This window comes from Polypterus senegalus, chromosome 1, assembly GCF_016835505.1.
Source record: "Polypterus senegalus isolate Bchr_013 chromosome 1, ASM1683550v1, whole genome shotgun sequence".
Taxonomy (NCBI): domain Eukaryota; kingdom Metazoa; phylum Chordata; class Cladistia; order Polypteriformes; family Polypteridae; genus Polypterus; species Polypterus senegalus.
In genome coordinates, this window is record NC_053154.1 from 27,619,898 (window position 1) to 27,638,452 (window position 18,555).

Below are 18,555 nucleotides of genomic sequence, written 5' to 3' on the forward strand. Positions count from 1 at the left end.
GCCTGAGAAGTGCTAGTAGTTCCACAATATTAACACACCATTGTCAACCCCGCGTAATCGAGTAGTGGGGCACGTGGACCCCCGGAGCGCCAGGATACAGCAGTTACAGCATTCCGTTTATTGTACTTTTACGTTTCGCTCTAACCGGACAGTCACCCGCACGCCCGCACACGCAGATGACTTGCCTTGTATGACAGGTCATCTCCAGGGAACAAGTCGCCAGTCAAGGGACGCTACCATTCACGCCTGCAGTCATATACCTGGGTGGGGTCAGTCAAAAACCTAACCTGCAAGATTTTAATGATGTGGTAGGTGGGAGGAACCGACGCGGGCACGAAAAGAACGCGTAAGTTTGACAAGGACAACGTGCAGACTTAAGATTTTTATTACGTGACGCTGTGAATCACTAAATCAACAATACTAAGCACTGGACAATCTTACCGCCCGTCTAGCCAATTGACCATAAATGTGTATTTTTCGGAAATGTTATGCATTCATTTTTACGATAAAATACAAATTAAACGTAACCGTTGCATTTAATACACTGCATGGCAAAATGATGGTGGACACCTGCCCTTCACAACTATATAAGCTTGTTGGGCATCCCATTCCAAAACCATGTGCATTAAAATGGAGCTGCCCCTGAGTTTGTGTGGTCTTCCACTTCGTAGTTGACCTGTTGTTGCTTCCACTTCACAATAATAACAATGAGAGTTGACCAGGGCAGATCTAGCAGTGCAGACATTTCACATAATGACTTGTGGCAAAAATGGTATCCTATAACAGTACCTCTTTTAAAGTCACTGAGCTCCTCACCCATTCCACTGCCAAGTTGTAAATGGAGATTTCACGGCTGGGTGGTTGATTTTATGTTCATGTTAACAATGAAACACCTGAGCTCAATCATTTGGAAGGGTGTCCACATACGTTTGGCAATATATTGTATATGTCATAAATTGCCTTTACAATAGTAGACACCTTGACAGCCTTCAAGAAGTATCTGGATGAGATATTGGGGATGGCTAAGCTATTAGCTAAACAAATTAAACTGGTGGGCTGAATGGTACCCTCGCATTTGTCACATTTGTTATGTTCTTATGTACTAATAACTACTTTGACATAATCAGTACACTTAACTGTCAATACATGCTGTAATTTAATGATATGGAACAGCTTGGATGTCAAGTTCATTTGAATTGTTTTTCTTTATATTATGACAAATGTGCATATATCTGTGACTGAACCTGCTGAATTCATTGGAAAGAATTGGGACTGCAAGCGTCTATTTTGGTGAAATCAGGTGTCACTCCATTTCAGAGCCCAGTCTCATCTGGCAGAGTGTTGCCAATTAACATTATATGGGTGTTGTGTCAGAGTGTCAGGGGCATACCAGTACCCGTTATAACAGCGAAACAAGGTGAATATTTCAAGTAGACTGTGACAAAGCATGTTTAAAAAAATAATTACAAATAGTGATTTTTTTATGTACGCCTTTTTAGTATATTTCATGCAGTTTTTGAAGTAACATATCAATCCTTAATTCAAAAAGAAAAAATAAACAGAAATCTAATTTTATGCTCACTATTTCATGCTGGTCTGCAGCTTCCCCATTGAAATGACAACTTCAGGTATTAGACAGGAATCAGAAATCTCTATTTCTTAAGTGACCCTGAAGTTCAAGCAACAGAAAATTAAAAGAGGAAGCACATGAAATGATCTTCTTGTCTTCTGAAAGCCATGAATGAAATCGCAGGTCCAACGGGTGCTGAATTTGATGATGCCCCAAATACGTGAATAATTGACATCATATGTAGTCATAAATTTCCTTTGTTATCACTCTTTTTTATTCTCCTTTCAAACTGTTCATCTTGATTATTTGGGTAATACATATTTTTATATGTCTGAAGTTGCCTTACAGTCATGTTTTCTTTATAGCTGGAGCAGATGTAGCTGAGTAGTGAGTAGTACAGCAAAGTAAATGGAGACCACCTTGGGTGTTTAAGTTCAGTGCTCTGACCACTATCCCCCAAAGCCTAGTAGATGACCACTACACAATACAGTTCCTCTGTATCTGTCCTTAGTAGACATATGTTTTTTTACAGAAGACATCCTTAGTTATTCTGTTTGGTTCCAGAAATCCATTTTCTAACCCAGTTATGAATTTCAGGGTAGTGGAGTCAATGGGGCGGCACGGTGGCGCAGTGGTAGTGCTGCTGCCTCGCAATTAGGAGACCCGGGTTCACTTCCCAGGTCCTCCCTGCGTGGAGTTTGCATGTTCTCCCCGTGTCTGCGTGGGTTTCCTCCGGGCGCTCTGGTTTTCTCCCACAATCCAAAGACATGGTGGATTGGCGATTCTACATTGGCCCTAGTGTGTGCTTGGTGTGTGGGTGTGTTTGTGTGTGTCCTGCAGTGGGTTGGCACCCTGCTCAGGATTGGTTTCTGCCTTGTGCCCTGTGTTGGCTGGGATTGGCTCCAGCAGACCCCCGTGACCCTATTCGGATTCAGCGGGGTAGAAAATGGATGGGTAGATGGATGGATGGAGTCAATGCCTAGCACTGGGCACAAGGCAAGAGCCAGATCAGGATTGGGTATCATACATATACATGCACACACAAAACGGAGTTTCAATGCAACTTTGTCTATTTAAATGTATTTAGTTATATTAAAATTAAATGAATAACAGCATTCTTTTTTTTTTTTTTTTAATTTTAAGGCCAGCTATGTTTCAATTTATGTACAGTATATCAATGTGTGTCTGATTCTGTATTGAAAAAGCTTTCTCATAAAACTCATAAGGGTGCAGAACCTGGCCACCCACACACGGACTCAATAAGTGGCAAACAGATGACTGCGAATAGTTTACAAACCTACACACTCCTACACGCTCCATAAAACTTACCAGGGAAAAAAAGCCCCAGTGATTGCCTTGTATTCTTATGTTTCATTACATTTTCATACCTTGGCTCATTTAAACCCTTGCGACCTTAACTGCCTACATAAGCACATACTGTATTTGCATATTGCTTTTCAGAGAAGAACGTTAGGTCTTTACATTCCTGTTGTATTGTAGAGAGTACAATGTGAAGCCAGGAAGTATAGAGGGACACAGTAGATCTACATTTCAAAAAATAAGTACATATATCATTTTATAAAATAGTTTAGTATCTATCTATCTATCTATCTATCTATCTATCTATCTATCTATCTATCTATCTATCTATCTATCTATCTATCTATCTACCCCAACATTATTTGCACTTTCTTTATTAATATTGTCTTAATACAAGTTTACATACAGATGATTAGATATTGAATTTTCAAATAAAATAATATTAATCATGTCACTGGTTTTGCAGTTTTGTGAAGCCAGGAAGTATAGAGGGACACAGTAGATCTACATTTCAAAAAATAAGTACATATATCATTTTATAAAATAGTTTAGTATCTATCTATCTATCTATCTATCTATCTATCTATCTATCTATCTACCCCAACATTATTTGCACTTTCTTTATTAATATTGTCTTAATACAAGTTTACATACAGATGATTAGATATTGAATTTTCAAATAAAATAATATTAATCATGTCACTGGTTTTGCAGTTTTGTGAAGCCAGGAAGTATAGAGGGACACAGTAGATCTACATTTCAAAAAATAAGTACATATATCATTTTATAAAATAGTTTAGTATCTATCTATCTATCTATCTATCTATCTATCTATCTATCTATCTATCTATCTACCCCAACATTATTTGCACTTTCTTTATTAATATTGTCTTAATACAAGTTTACATACAGATGATTAGATATTGAATTTTCAAATAAAATAATATTAATCATGTCACTGGTTTTGCAGTTTTTAGTTTACTTTCTGTATCTGTCTGTTGTATAATATCAATGACTGTACATGTGCCAAGGAGAAGAGACACACACACACACACACACACACCCCCGCTTCGTGTCACATTACACACCTGCTGACATTCTCCACCTGACCAGAAAACAAACCGCCCACAAAGCAGGTCTGTCAGGGCTTCCTTATGCAATCAGTTGACTCAGCCATTGCAGCCCAGAGAAAGTGAAAGGACTGTTGAATTTCCCATAATCAAAGGTAATACAGCTATTTTATGTCTTATTCAAGTCATTTAGCCTTTTTTGACTAATTTTGACTTCAGGGATGAATAAATATTTTGGGATTTTTTAGATATGAGCTTTGGTAATGTGCTAATATTTAATAATAAATACTTGTGAAGACAATGGCAGGTATTAAAGGTTTAACTTTCATAACACAAAATTGGTAAAGTTTAAAAACTTAGAAAAAGTGAACGTCTTCTCTTATTTAGTGAAAGTAGAGCTATTTTGAGCACTGTACACTTTTTTTCAAAGGTCACAGTTGAGTCTAAGGAATGCAGCTGATAAGAGAAGTGCCCGGTTTAAACAGTCATTAATAGAAGCTGCATACGCACTCCACACAGAGCTGTACATAACTCCAAAGAAGTTCAGTGCTGACAGATCCTTGATGACAGTTAACATGAAATGTACATAAAACCAAAGCTTTCTATAGGGGCGAATTTGTGTCTGTACATTAAAACTGAGCTTCACAATTTAAATTGTGTATGAATCCCTTTTTATCCTGGGCCCTGTCCAGCTTCTGCCTTGTGCCCAGTGCTTGCTGGGACAGGCTCCAGCGGCTCCATGACACAGCCCTGGGTTAACAGGTTTGCGAAAATGGAACTCTTTTTGTAGACAGGTCAAAAACATCTGTCATGCCATTATCCGAACTGTTCCAATAATCTTATTCTACAGGAAGCATCATAACCTCATGAACCTGTGAAGATTTCTCTGCTTTTTATTTGAAGCAATATTCTTTTTTTATTTTTTAAATAGGACACCACATCTATCCACAAATGTTCCATTTTACTAAAAAAAATGTGTTTCTTAAATTATTGCAGTGATGGTCCAATTGTTATCTTGGACCATTTCTGTATTATTTTGGATTTTTAAATCACTACAGACGCAATTTATTATAATTTTAGGGGTGTAAACTTCCTTACAAACTGATATTTTTATTAATGGAGACCAAGTGAACACAAGATATGTCTGTGGGGCCACTATGAGAAAAACTACTTAAGGGAACAACTTACTTTAAATGTATGTCCTGCAAATAAAATTGCAAAATACAAGCAAAAGGACATTAGAATTATTTACTGGTATTTCCAAGATTGATAAAATATGCAAACACTTCTAGTGATATTGTGTATAAAATGGTTGTCATTAAAATAAAATCTGGTCTTCTGACAGAAAGAGAAATTAAGCAATTAATCTTATTATTTTTATTATAACCATATAGAAAAAGGCTAATAAAACTTTAGCTCCACAAATACAAAAACGTGAAATTGAATTGTAAAGATGAAAAACACCAATGGAATCAAATTTAGTCAACAAAAAATAATAGCTAAATATTTTAAGAATGTTATAAATTACATCTCTATACACATCATAATTCAGACATCTATTTTTTTATACACCACAGTACCGTACAGTACAGTATCTCACCTTCCACAAGTCTTATTGCCTCTGGAAGCAGGAAAAGCATTTGATAGAGTAGAATGGGCTTAAAGTCATTTAGAGACTGAAAAACAATTCTATATATTATTATAATTATTATTAGTCAGTCAGTCAGTCATTTTCCAACCCACTATATCCTAACACAGGGTCACGGGGGTCTGCTGGAGCCAATCCCAGCCAGCACAAGGCGCAAGGCAGGAAAACACCCCAGGCAGGGTACCAGCCCACCGCAGGGCACACACACACACCCACCCAGCACACACTAGGGACACGTTAGGATTTCCAGTGTGCCTAACCTGCATGTCTTTGGACTGTGGGAGGAAACCGGAGTACCCGGAGGAAACCCACACAGACATGGGGAGAACATGCAAACTCCACACAGGGAGGACCTGGGAGGCGAACCTGGGTCTCCTAACTGCGAGGCAGCAGCACTACCACTTATTATTATTATTATTATTATTATTATTATTATTATTATTATTATTGTTATTATTATTATTTAATAATAATAATAATCATAATAATTCTTTACACTTATATAGCATTTTCTCACTATGCAAAGTGTTACCACACAGGACCTGGGAAGTGATCTCTTCATTAAGGATTCAGTTTCACTTAACTATATATCTTATCTTATGTAAGTATGAATTATTTATTTATTGTAAACTACGTATTTGTCCATCATTATTCTTATCTAACTTTAATTTGATTTTCAACGTGTGTAACTTCTTCTTTGAACTACATTGTTTGTGTGAAAATGTGCTACAGAAATAAAAGTTGTTATGTTCTGTGTCTTCAAATGAAGATGTAGTAATGTGGATGTTGCCTAAGACCATTTTGAGTCTTTCTGGGATTGGCTCCAGCAGACCCCCGTGACCCTGTAGTTAGGATATAACGGGTTGGATAATGGAGGGATGGATGAATGTCACTTTAGAAAATGGGTTTCTGTGATTAACCTGTTTATTGAAGTGCATGTAAATGCATTCTATGAACCCAGCCACAGGGGATGCACAACCCAGTGTGTTTCTTTGTGCCGGTCCCAAGCCCGGATAAATGGGGAGGGTTACTCTTGTGCAACAAATATCATCCTCTTTAATAAAACCCCTGTGTGCGTCCAGGTGTCCGTGTGTGTGTCTTTTGGTGAAGTGCTCATGCGCAAGGCTCGGTGCGACACGCACGACCAGCATCGTGAACACACACACACTGGAAGCTGAGCACACAGTGAATGGCGTAGCCGCGGCCGCGCATGATAAGCAAATAAAGGACAGCATTGCTGGGGAGAGTGCTGATTGGGTAGTCGTGGCCGCGCACATAAAATCAATTGCTGAGGAGACGCCACGCATACTGCCCCGTGCATCTTTACTAACTATCTACTAACAACATGCCACCCAAAGAAAAAGGACACGTCAAGTAGGACAAAAGATACAGATACTCAAATCGTATATAAGCAACATCTCCTGAAAGAACGGTCAGCTCAGCAAGTAAACATCAACAATTTCCAACATCCTAATAATGTTTATGCAATACTGTTCTAGCGCCCGTTATTGTAACGGGCTTAAAATCTACTGAGTAAATAAAGCCTAACTTAATGTCCATTTCTGTTAATTAGCTCTATGTACTGGATCAGAAGCAGATCTGATGTATTGTTTAATATTAAGACTTATTCTGTTACATTTTTGCCAATAGCAGGTAGCACCTCATTCATGCTTCCTAATTTAAAATTAGGCTGCTAGGTTTAAAAATAAATGGGAAAACAGGGCCCTGCAGAGTAAGCCTGAAGCACAGCAGCTAGCAAGACAGAATTTTGCATTCAATAAATTAATACATGCAAAACATGAATAATCTGTATGTGTTAGTAAGTTTTGGGTTTTCTTCATCCGTTGTAGATCAATGAGCCACAAGCCATCTGGTGTCACAAAGTATTCCCAGCCTAATGAACAAGTGAGAGAGGAAGGACAGCGAGAAGGAAACCGCAATGGAAGCAACTCATCCTGTTCCCTCGAGGAGTTACGGAGTTGTCAAGCTCTGGTATGCCAGCTGGAGAAGAGCGTTCACTGGTGGGCAGACTGCACAGCCAAGTGGCGGGAAAAGTGGTGCCATGCCAATGCTGAGAAATCAAAGGTTGTACATGAAAAGAGATTGCTTAAGCAGAGGGTCGATCAGCTGACCAAAGAGCTGGAGCAACTGCGATCTGAGTGTGTCCTGAAGAAAGAAGGTGAAGAGCAAGAAGATCCAGTGCATGAAGGGAAACAAAATAGAGATGAGAATGAAAGGCGAAGGCCAAATAAAAATTGCATGGAAAATATGAAGGAAATGGGGAGGAAAGAAAAAAGCATTGAAAATGTGAGCTGGGAGCCAGAAGGCTCAAAGGACTATGTAATAAATAACAGAGAAAAGGAAAGTAGGGGCAACAGTTTGAGGCTGGGTGTTCAAGAGACTGATTGTAGAAGTGAAAGTGAAAGAATGGGAAATGAAGTGGAGCTCAAGCTTATCAGGGTATCAGAAGACAAGGCCAATTTATGGGTAAAGCAAAGGCTGCAAATAACTGACCACCAAGAACAGGATCTGTCAAGCTCAGGAGAATGGAAAAATAAAACAAATTGTCAAGAACCAGAGATAACGGAAAAGGCACTCATTGAGGAAACTTATAGGCTTTGGAACGCAGACCCTAAAATAACAGTGTCGGATAACGGATTACAGTCTGACTCTAAGTTGACGCCAGAAGACACTGGAATCAACTTTCCTGAAAGGCATATTAGTACAGAAAGGGTATGTTTTTTTAATGAAATATCTGCTATTTACCCATAATATTATTTTAGCTTGTACTTAAATAACATTAAGTATATCTGCCTGATGGTATTCTGTTAAATTCTACTAATTATTATGGTGGCGTTCAACTCCCAAGCCTAGCATGATAAACACTGTTACAAAGGCCCATCCATTCTCTCATCTCTTGTATTGGCTTTGTCTGGTAATGTTTTACAGGGGCTGGCGTCTATCCCAGAAGCATCAGGCACAAGGTGAAAACTAACCCTGGGCAAATTGTTCTAAAATTACCGACAACAGGACTCAAAATACATGATATTAAACACAAACAACGTATATACTTGCAGCCATTGAAAACAGATGCACAATAGTGTTGGCAGCAACAAAATGGTACATCAGAAACAAAATGCTAAAATTAAACAAGAATATTTAAAAGTGGAAAATTGGAACAAAACATATTTGAAAAGATTAAAACCTGTTTCAGAACAAGTTTACAACAAATACAACATCATACAACACAAGAAACACTCATGCAGTTGTCAATATGAATGGCTGTTGAGTAGCCTTGTAACAGGTGATTAAAAACTGTTGTTGAATCGAGTGGTGGGAGTGCTAATGACCCTTGATAGGTAGGCTGGTATGGAGTGGCTGTGAAGAATTGTTGAGATCTTTAAGAGTACTGCTTACCTTGCTAAGAAAGTGTGTCTTAAAACAGTTATGTCCTGAAAATGACACACCCTGTAGTGCTTTACAGTTCTGAGAACATCAATTGTTGCACCAGGATGTTTTGCTGTCAGTAAGAATTTTTTTTTTTTTTAAAAAAACCTTTATTGTGAACATAAAAATTGAAAATATTAACAATATACACAGTTAAAAACCAAACAAGCCCAATTTTTCAGAATATAACAAAAAGGGCCAAATATATCAGACCACCATTACTCCCCCTTTACACTCCTCCTACTCCGCACATTAATAAGAAATTCAAAAAATTAATATTTCATTATAACACAAAGACCACCACTACTCCCCCTTTACACTCCTCCTACTCCGCACATTAATAAAAGCATGTTGTTGATGCCCACCACTTTCTTTTCATTCCCAGTTGAGCACCAGTTCACCCCCCTCCACAGCACACAATACCTGATAGATACTAACATCATCCTAAGAAAACAAAATACAAATACAGAAAACTTAACTAATGTCTCATACATTCATTTTTAGTTCTCCATCCTCAATTGAGCAAAGCATCCCTTTAATTCCCCACACATTTTTAAATAACTCTAATATATTAATCATTTTATGATACGTATATTCCATTATTATTCTGGATCGTATGTTTATCTTGAAAATCAAGACAGCATCAGTGGCCCCTGTCCCAGATTGTTTATTATTTCGACTCTTTAAAATTGCTAGTTTTGCTTCACCCAATAGATAATTTAATAACTGAGCTTTTTGCCGATATTTTTTGCTGTATTTTGTACCATAAATGAACATGATATTGTTAAATTTCCCCATTAACTTTTTACATAATTCACTAAAAGCCGTCAGTAAGAATGGACCCTATTGTGCACCTGGAGTTTGGTGAAAACAGATGAGCATGTTAAGAAGTAAAGACATTAAAAAATGATGACATACTAATGCGAGAACTGGTATGCCACCTTATCATTAATGGTGATTAGAGCTACAATGGTGGCATTATCAACAAATGTAATGATGGATTTGGAGCTGCGTCTGTCCACACAGTCATATCAGGAAGTTGAGCACACTAATTTGTCTAGAAAATCGATATGGAGTAAGTCAGTGGTTCTCAAACTGTGGGGAGGGCCCCCCTAGAGGGGCGCGAAGTAACAAAAAGGGGGGCGCGAAGATGTGAAAAAAGAAAACAAGAATTGAAAATATGAAAAACACATCTATTGAAACCAAAACAAATTAACTTAAACTACATTCTGATACTAGAAAAATAAATAGAGTTAGATAAATGTCGATAAAAGTTAAGTAGGTATAATAAAATATACATCTATGATATACATCATTAATTAAAAAAGAACAAATTGGTATTAGTGGGCTCCTTTCAAAAAAACGTTAGGGGGGAGCGATTAAAAACGTTATGAAAACTCGGGTCGCAAATACTTGCTGGAGTAAGTAATGTTATTAATCCATACCTGCTGGAATCTGCCAGTTACAAATGATAAATGGTAAACATTCATAAGCACATACCAAAACGCAGTCCAGGACCAGAATACAGATGACAATGATATATTATTATTATTATTATTATTATTATTATTATTAATGCAATTAAACCCATAGTGAACAGCTCCTGAAAGAAACGTAAGTGATGATTTACAAATTCTTAGAACGTGTTCCGTGGACGATGGTGACCTCCCCCAAATATTTTAGTTTGCCCCCATTTTCCAAGTATACACAAGGTGAATAGCAACTCTATGCTGGTTTCGGTATATAAAATGCATGTGTGCGTCAGTGTGCCCATCACAAACTGGCATCCTGTCCAGCACTGATTTCTGCTAGAATAGGCTTTGACTTTAATTGGCAAGAAAATGAATGAAACAATGGAAAATGTAAATTACAAGTTATAAATTACAGTCAACCTATACAATCCATTTTCACCATTCTGGTATGAATGTTAATTTTCACAGCCCACACTCATACAGCAGCCAGCTTCATAAATACCTTCATGCATTCTCTCTAAAATATGTTTTCTGCAATTTAAGCCAAAGAAACAATATGTTTTTATAGAAGGATCATTCACAAACAAAAAATACTGTTTTCTTCGATAGACTAGTTAAGCATTTACACTATATTATATCCTATATTATATAAGGGTGTCTATGAACAGTAATGAAAGGCACAGGCCAAAATTTTGTTTCAATTTCTTCTGTCATAGGAAAAGACATAAAAGGTATCAAAAATATTGCTGGCTACTACACTACTTGGTAAATTATTCCATTTATCTATGATTGCGATTAGCAATGTTAACAATACTAACCCAAATCCTAAATGAACTTGAACTAAATATGAGCTTGAACATTGTTGTTTTTCATAATGTCTGGTTTCTAGGACTTCAGATTACAATAACAAAAAGTATGAATTAGCACAAGCCGCCCTAATTCTGGCTGTTCATAAGAAATGTAAGGATTTACTTAATGAGGTAGAAGTACATAATAATCATGAATAATTGAATCATATATTTAAAATATTAAAATGTGTGCTTCAATCTAACTGTTTAAAGTTTAAATATTCTCGGCTGTAACAGATATTTCTCATTTTTTCACCCTCTGGTAGAGGTCCATAGAGGCCTAGATCCTTAGTAAAAGATGAAAAATAAAAAATAAAGTCATATTTGAAACCTTAACATAGTCTGAAACAATTCCCCACGTGCTTAGGTTTGAAATGTATCATTTTTAATATTCTAGGAGTGTTTGTTAGAGGACTATGACCACTGTTAAAGAATCGAATAATAAAATATTATATTCATGATCAGCAACCTCAAAATAGAATAAAATGACACTCCACATGCTTATATTACTAATCCCCATCTTTTGGAATTTTTGTGAAAAGGAGTAACTTTTATCCTTTGTATCTCATGAGGGAGTGAACCCCTTTGGTTGAATTATGTGGCACACACTACTTAAGCCCTTATGGTCATTTTTGCTAAAGATAACTATCGGTTTATTCTTTACCAGAAGGATGCAACTTTCTGAATAAAATGTTCCAACAAATGAATGGGGGTTTTGGGTGTATGGGGCCAAAAATGTGAGTAACAAGACATTAAGTTGAGCTGAATGGTATATCATGTAGGGTTTTTTTCATAGCAGTGAGTCAGGAAGCACCTTCAGTAATTTTTATGAACACACACAATATAACAATTTAAGGGCAGAGTGGTGGCTCTGAGGCTTAGGCCCTATGCCAGTATCCAGAAGGTTGCCGGTTCGAATCCCCATCACTGCCAAAAGAGATCCTACTCTGTTGTGCCTTTGAGCAAGACCCTTACTGGCGCTTTACAATGGCTGACCCTGTGCTCTGACCCCAAGGGGTATGCGAAAACGAACAATTTCCTAATACAAGAAATAGTATAAGGTGAAATAAAGAACAAAAAAAATATATATATTGTCACAGGTGGTTGGGTGCGGTCAGCAATCAGCCGCCTATTTAAGGAGCCGCTGCCCTGCAATCAAGGCCGGAGTCGGGTGAGGAGGAAGACGAGGTCGGTGCAGAGGTGGTGAGGAGAAGCCCAAGTGTGATTTGTATGAGAAGAAGAAAGTGGCTATTGAGAGCCAAGACTGTGGGGCTTGGTGGCGGTGCACGTAAGACTTTGTATATAGTAGAACTGTGAATAAACGTGTGGTGATGGCTGAAACGGTGTCCCCCTGTGTGTGTCTGGGCCGCCCTATTTCACAATATATATATATATATATATTTTATAATATATTGAATTAGGATTATACATGAAAGAAGCCTACATATCTGGCTTGACACAGCTGTTAAAAGAATGCATGAAATGTAAAAAAATCATAAAAGAAAGAATCTAAAGTAATTAATCATTCATCAATATGACAAAATCCATATGGCTCTTGCATGATCCAACTGCAGTAATGTTGATTAAAGCATGTAAGTAAGAATTTTACTGTACCATGTGCCAATAAGAACTCAATAAACCTATAATTTATTAACTCTTGTATAAGTTAAATATGTTCACAGGTATAATAGCTGTCGTTGAGAAAACTTAATGTCATATCTCTGTCTTCAGCCTGGCTGCTATTGGTCCTGATACAAATTATAATTCATGAAAGAGGGCCTTTCAGTATTTTATAACTTTCATGAGTTTACCAATATCTCTCAGGGAATCACATTTTCCTCCATTTGTGCTGAATAGCCTCTTCTTGTCTAAATGTTTCTAATGTTGTAATGTTTTTAAGCATCCTACAGTTTTTGAGCAGTCATCATTAATTGACGTTTGACCCCTGAACTGAGGCATGCTATATGTACAGAGGGACTGCTCAGAGTTTCCCCCACCATTTCCCATGCACCTGCACTCCCAAGGTGGTACAACTAGGATGCATATTTAGGATAGTAGGAATTACAAGTAGTGGTTTTCACTGCTCAAATGAAGAGTTAGCTACCAATCAAGTTGCACACCTATGAGTGAGCGTACTGTATGGCTGAACATCCTGCCAGCAGCAACTGGCCAAACATGTACAATAATGAACAAAATAATTTAAAATGGTGACAAACCCTATGGCAGAGGTGGCCAACTCCGATCCTGCAGAGCCACGATGACTACAGGTTTTCATTCTATTTTCTTAATTAGTGACTAGTTTTTGCTACTAATTAACTTCATTTAATTTATTTGCTATTTAAGACTCAAATCCTCTAAATCAGAGCTGAGCAACACCGGCCCTGGAGGGCTGCAGCAGGTTTTTGTTCCAACCCAATTGCTTTATGAGAAATCATTTATTGATGGTGAAGCACTTATTGCTTCATTTTAGTTGTCTAGCTTGTTAAGATTGCTTACATTAGTCTTGAACAGCTGAATTAATTGTTTTAACTTCTCCTTATTAGCAATAAGATGAAATATCAAAGGAACCAGCAGTTGTCCATCTAACTTGCCTCCATTTCCACCCGTATGTGTTCATCATTCACTATTCTGTTTAATTAAGTACCCAGAAGGAAACTGGAGAGAGAGTGAAGAACTACTCTTCCGTTTCAGGTTTCAAATCACTTGGATGATACATGGATCATTAGGAAGGGAAAAAAATCTATGATTTAAGAATGAGCTGACATGATAGAGTTAAAACACTAAAAAGCCCTGAAATCAAATACAATCTCTTATTGGTGAGGAATGGCTTCTAATTAAGCAACTGGGTTGGAACAAAAATCTGCGGATCCCCAGGATCAGAGTTGACCACCCTTGCTCTATAACATGAGGTACTATTCCTTGTAGTTAGTGATGGCTGCTATGTTTTCATCTGTGTCAAATCTATTTTGCTTCATTCTGGGTTCAGAAAGTATTTAGACCCCTTCACTTTTTCTGCATTTTGCTATGTTGCAGACTTTGCTATGTTGCTAAAATCATTTAATTCTATATTTTCTGTACATCAAGCAACACTCAATATCACAGAATGACAAAATGATAAAAGTATTTTAGACTTTTTAAAGGTTTTATAAAAAATAAAAACTTCAAATGTCATATTAACACAAGTATTCTGACCCTTTACTCAGTACTTAGTTAAAGTCCCTTTCACAGTAATCCCAGCTTGAAGACTTTTGGGTTTGATGTAACAAGCCTTGCACAACTGAATTTGTCAATTTTCTGCCATTCTTCTCTGAAGATCCTTTCAAGCTCTCTCACGCTGAATGGGGGTTCCACCCAAAAACTACAAGGAACACAGGAGAACACATAATAAATAGATAGTAAATAATAAATAAACATAACAATATCAGCACAATTTACATAATTAAGAGAATAAAAACCAAAAATAATACATCAGGACAATCAAAAATGATAAAAGATATGAAAATAAACATAGGCCGGGAACCACATCCTGGCTGCAACATAACAGTTTCAGAGATTGACATTTGTGTGAGAACGTATATGAGCTGATTGGTAAAAGAGCAAAAAAAAAAAAAATTAAATATTCACGACTCATAAAAAACATACACTGTGTGCACAATTATTAGGCAAGTTGTATTTTTGAGGATTAATTTTAATATGGAACAAACACAGTGCTATCAGTCAATCCAAAATGTTAATAAACCTGAAACCTGAATGTTTCACAACGGAAATGTGAGTGTGAACATCATCAGGGGAATACATATGTGCGCACAATTATTAGGCAACTATTAGTGTGCAGATTTATTATGCAACTAAAGGAAAAATGAAAATTTTCCCATCTCACTTGTTTATTTTCATCTGTTATAGTGAGAATAATAAACAAACACCTCAAAATTTACAAATAAACATCTCTGACATTTCAAAAAATAAATCAATCAATCAATGACCAATATAGCCACCCTTCTTTCCAATAACAGTCATAAGCCTTTCCATTCATGGAGTCTGTCAGTTTCTTGATCTGTTGACGATCAGCTTTTTGTGGAGCAGTGACTACAGCCTCCCAGACACTCTTCAGAGAGGTGTATTGTTTTTCTCCCCCGTAAATCTAGCGTTTAAGAAGTGCCCACAAGTTCTCGATAGGGTTTAGGTCAGATGAGGAAGGGGGGCCATGTCATTATTCCTTCATCTTTAAGGCCTTTACTGGCTGGCCACGCAGTGGAGAACTTCGATGCAAGTGATGGAGCATTGGCCTGCATAAAAATCATGGTCTTTTTCCTGTATCACTGTTAAGAAGAAAGTGTCTTCGAAAAACTGGCAGTAGGTTTGGGAGTTGATTTTGAGTTCATCTTCAATGCAAAAGGTCCAACTAGCTCATCTTTAAAAATACCAGCTCATACCAGTACCCCACCTCCACGTTGGAGTGGAGCTCTGTGCCATTACTGATCCACAGGTCCATCCATCTGGTCCATCAAGAGTCACTCTCATCTCATCGGTCCATAAAACCTTTGAAAAAATCTGTCTTCAGATATTTCTTGGCCCAGTTTTGACGTTTCAACTTATGTTTCTTGTTCAGTGGTGGTTGGGTTTCAGCCCTCCTTACCTTGGCCATGTCTTTGAGCACTGAACACCTTGTACTTCTGGGCACTCCAGGTAGGTTGCAGCTCTGGAATATGAAAGTACTGGAGGATAATGGGTTCCTGGTAGCTTCACGTTTGATTCTTCTCAAATCTTTGGCAGCTAATTTGCGTCTTTTGTTCTCAACACGTTTCTTGCGACCCTGTTGACTATTTGCAACAAAATGTTTGATGGTTCTGTGATCACACACCAATATCTTAGCAATTCCAAAAGTGCTGCATCCCTCTGAAAGACTTTTTACAATTTTTGACTTTTCAGAGTCAGTTAAATCTCTTTTTTGGCCCATTTTGCCCGAGGAAAACTAGCTGCCTAATAATTCTGCACACCTTGATATAGGGTGTTGATCTCCTTAGGCCACACCCTCCCTCATTACACAAATACACATCACCTGACGTGCTTAAATCCAATAAGCATTCAAGTTAATACAGCTTGGAGTTGGAATATACGCATTAAAGATGATGATATGGTCAAAATACTCACTTGCCTAATAATTGTGCACACAGTGTACTGCTGAATCACTTAAATTGTTTCAGGAATAGAAAGACAGAATAAAGAGATTATACCACTATGAAGTATTTAACTCCCTAAGATTCCCTTTATCACCACTCAGTTTAGTGGCACACGGCATTAAGTTGTCTGGATGACAGGAACAACACAAAGACAAAATGTAGAGGACAGTGCAAAACTTAAGTACTGAGAGACCCCATCAGAACACTGAAAATCTCAGCTAAGTAGCTGATCTGCAAAAATTCTAAAAGCCTGATTCACCTCCTGAATCTCTGTGTGAGCACCTGTCTACTTTAATTTTCTCAAAGGTTAATATTAACACACGTTAGCAATCAAAAAGTAAAAAAGCAAACAAGAGTAGAAAAAAGTAATCAAAAATACTGAAGATTTAACGTGAAAAGTGCATTGGCACATAAAAAGTCAGTATTTTTAGAACTCAAATTGCAAAAAAGTTAAAGTCCCAAAATATTTTAATAATGTCTTAAAAGGAAAAGAAAACTATAAAACTTTGGCCTGTTGAGTAAACCCAAGACAAAAATCTATATACAAATAGGTCCATAAGTATTTGGACAGTGACACAATGTTCATAATTTTGACTCTGTACACCACCACCACAATGGATTTGAAATAAATAAAAAAAATTCAGAATTAATTCAGGGGGGTTTAACAAAAATATTGTATGTGCCATTTTTATACATGGTGCTCCATTTACAGGGGCTTAAAAGTGTTTGGACATTTGACTGGCAAGCTTTTCCATGGCCAGGTGTGAGCAGGCTTCTTGTTATTTCATAAATAATTAAGCAGGTAAAAGGTCTGCAGTTGATTTCAAGTGTAGAATTTGCAGTTGGAAGTTGTCTCCCTCTGAACTCTCAATGCGAGGTCCAAAGAGCTGTCCAGGCAAGTAAAAACAGGCCATCATTAGGCAGATAAAGCAAACAAACCCATCAGAGAGAAAGCAGTAACACCAGGAGTGGTCAAATCATCCAGCTGGTACATTCTTAAAAAGAAGAAATGCACTGGTGAGCTCAGCAACACCCGAAGGCCTGGACAATCCTGGAAGACAGCTGTGCTAGATGATTGCAGAATTCTGTCCATGGTGAAGAAGAAACCCTTCACAACATTTAGCCAAATCAAGAACACCCTCCAGGAGGTAGACAACTATAATTGCCAAAGTCTACAATCAAGAGAAGACTTCATGAAAATAAATACAGAGAGTTTACCACAAGGTGCAAACCATTGTTAAACCTCAAGCACAGGAAGGACAGATTAGACTATACCAGAAAATATTTAAAAATAAACAGTCCAGTTTTGGAACAGTTCTCTTTTGACAAATGAAAATAAGATCAGTATATACCAGAATGATGCATAGCAAAAAGCATGGAGAAGAGAAGGAATGGCTTTTGATCTGCAGCATACCACATCATCTGTGAAACATGGTATATATATGGTGTTATATCATGGGAATGCGTGACTGCCAATAGAAGTGGGTCACTAGTGTTTATTAATGATATAACTACTGACAGAAGTAACAGGATGAAGTGTATAGGGCTATACTGTCTGCTGAGATTTAGGCAAATGCTGAAAAACTGTTAGGATAAATCTTCACAGACAGATAGACAATAATTGAAAACATACTGTGAAAGCAAACCAAGTGCTTTTCAAGGCAAAGAAGTTCAAGGGCCAAGTCAATCAACAGACCTCAACCGAACTGGACATGCAGTGCTGAAGACAAAACTGAAGGCAGAAAGTCCAGTGAACAAGCAGCATCTGAAGACAGCTGCAGTAAAGGTCTGGCAAATCATCAGTAGGATGGAAACCAAGCACTTGGAGAAGGCCATTGGTTCCAGACTTCAGGCAGACATTGATTGAAAAGGACTTTCAACCAAATATTGAAAATGATCGTTATATTTACAATTACATTAGTTTGTCCAAATACTTTTAAGCCCCTGAAAATTGGGGAACCATGTATAAAAATGACTTTCTTTTCTAATAGGCTCATGCA

At 37.4% G+C, this 18,555-nt stretch overlaps 1 protein-coding gene across 1 annotated transcript in view; it reads left to right on the forward strand.

The window, feature by feature from the left end:
- The first annotated feature begins 4,008 nt into the window (after positions 1-4,008).
- Positions 4,009-18,555, forward strand: part of LOC120523645 (coiled-coil domain-containing protein 102A-like) — a 40,086-nt gene continuing 25,539 nt past the window's right edge. Inside the window, exons 1-2 of the mRNA XM_039745159.1 lie at positions 4,009-4,115; positions 7,459-8,341. Coding sequence (XP_039601093.1) covers positions 7,463-8,341 — 879 coding nt within the window. The 5' untranslated portion in view covers positions 4,009-4,115; positions 7,459-7,462. The remainder of the gene's footprint in view (positions 4,116-7,458; positions 8,342-18,555) is intronic.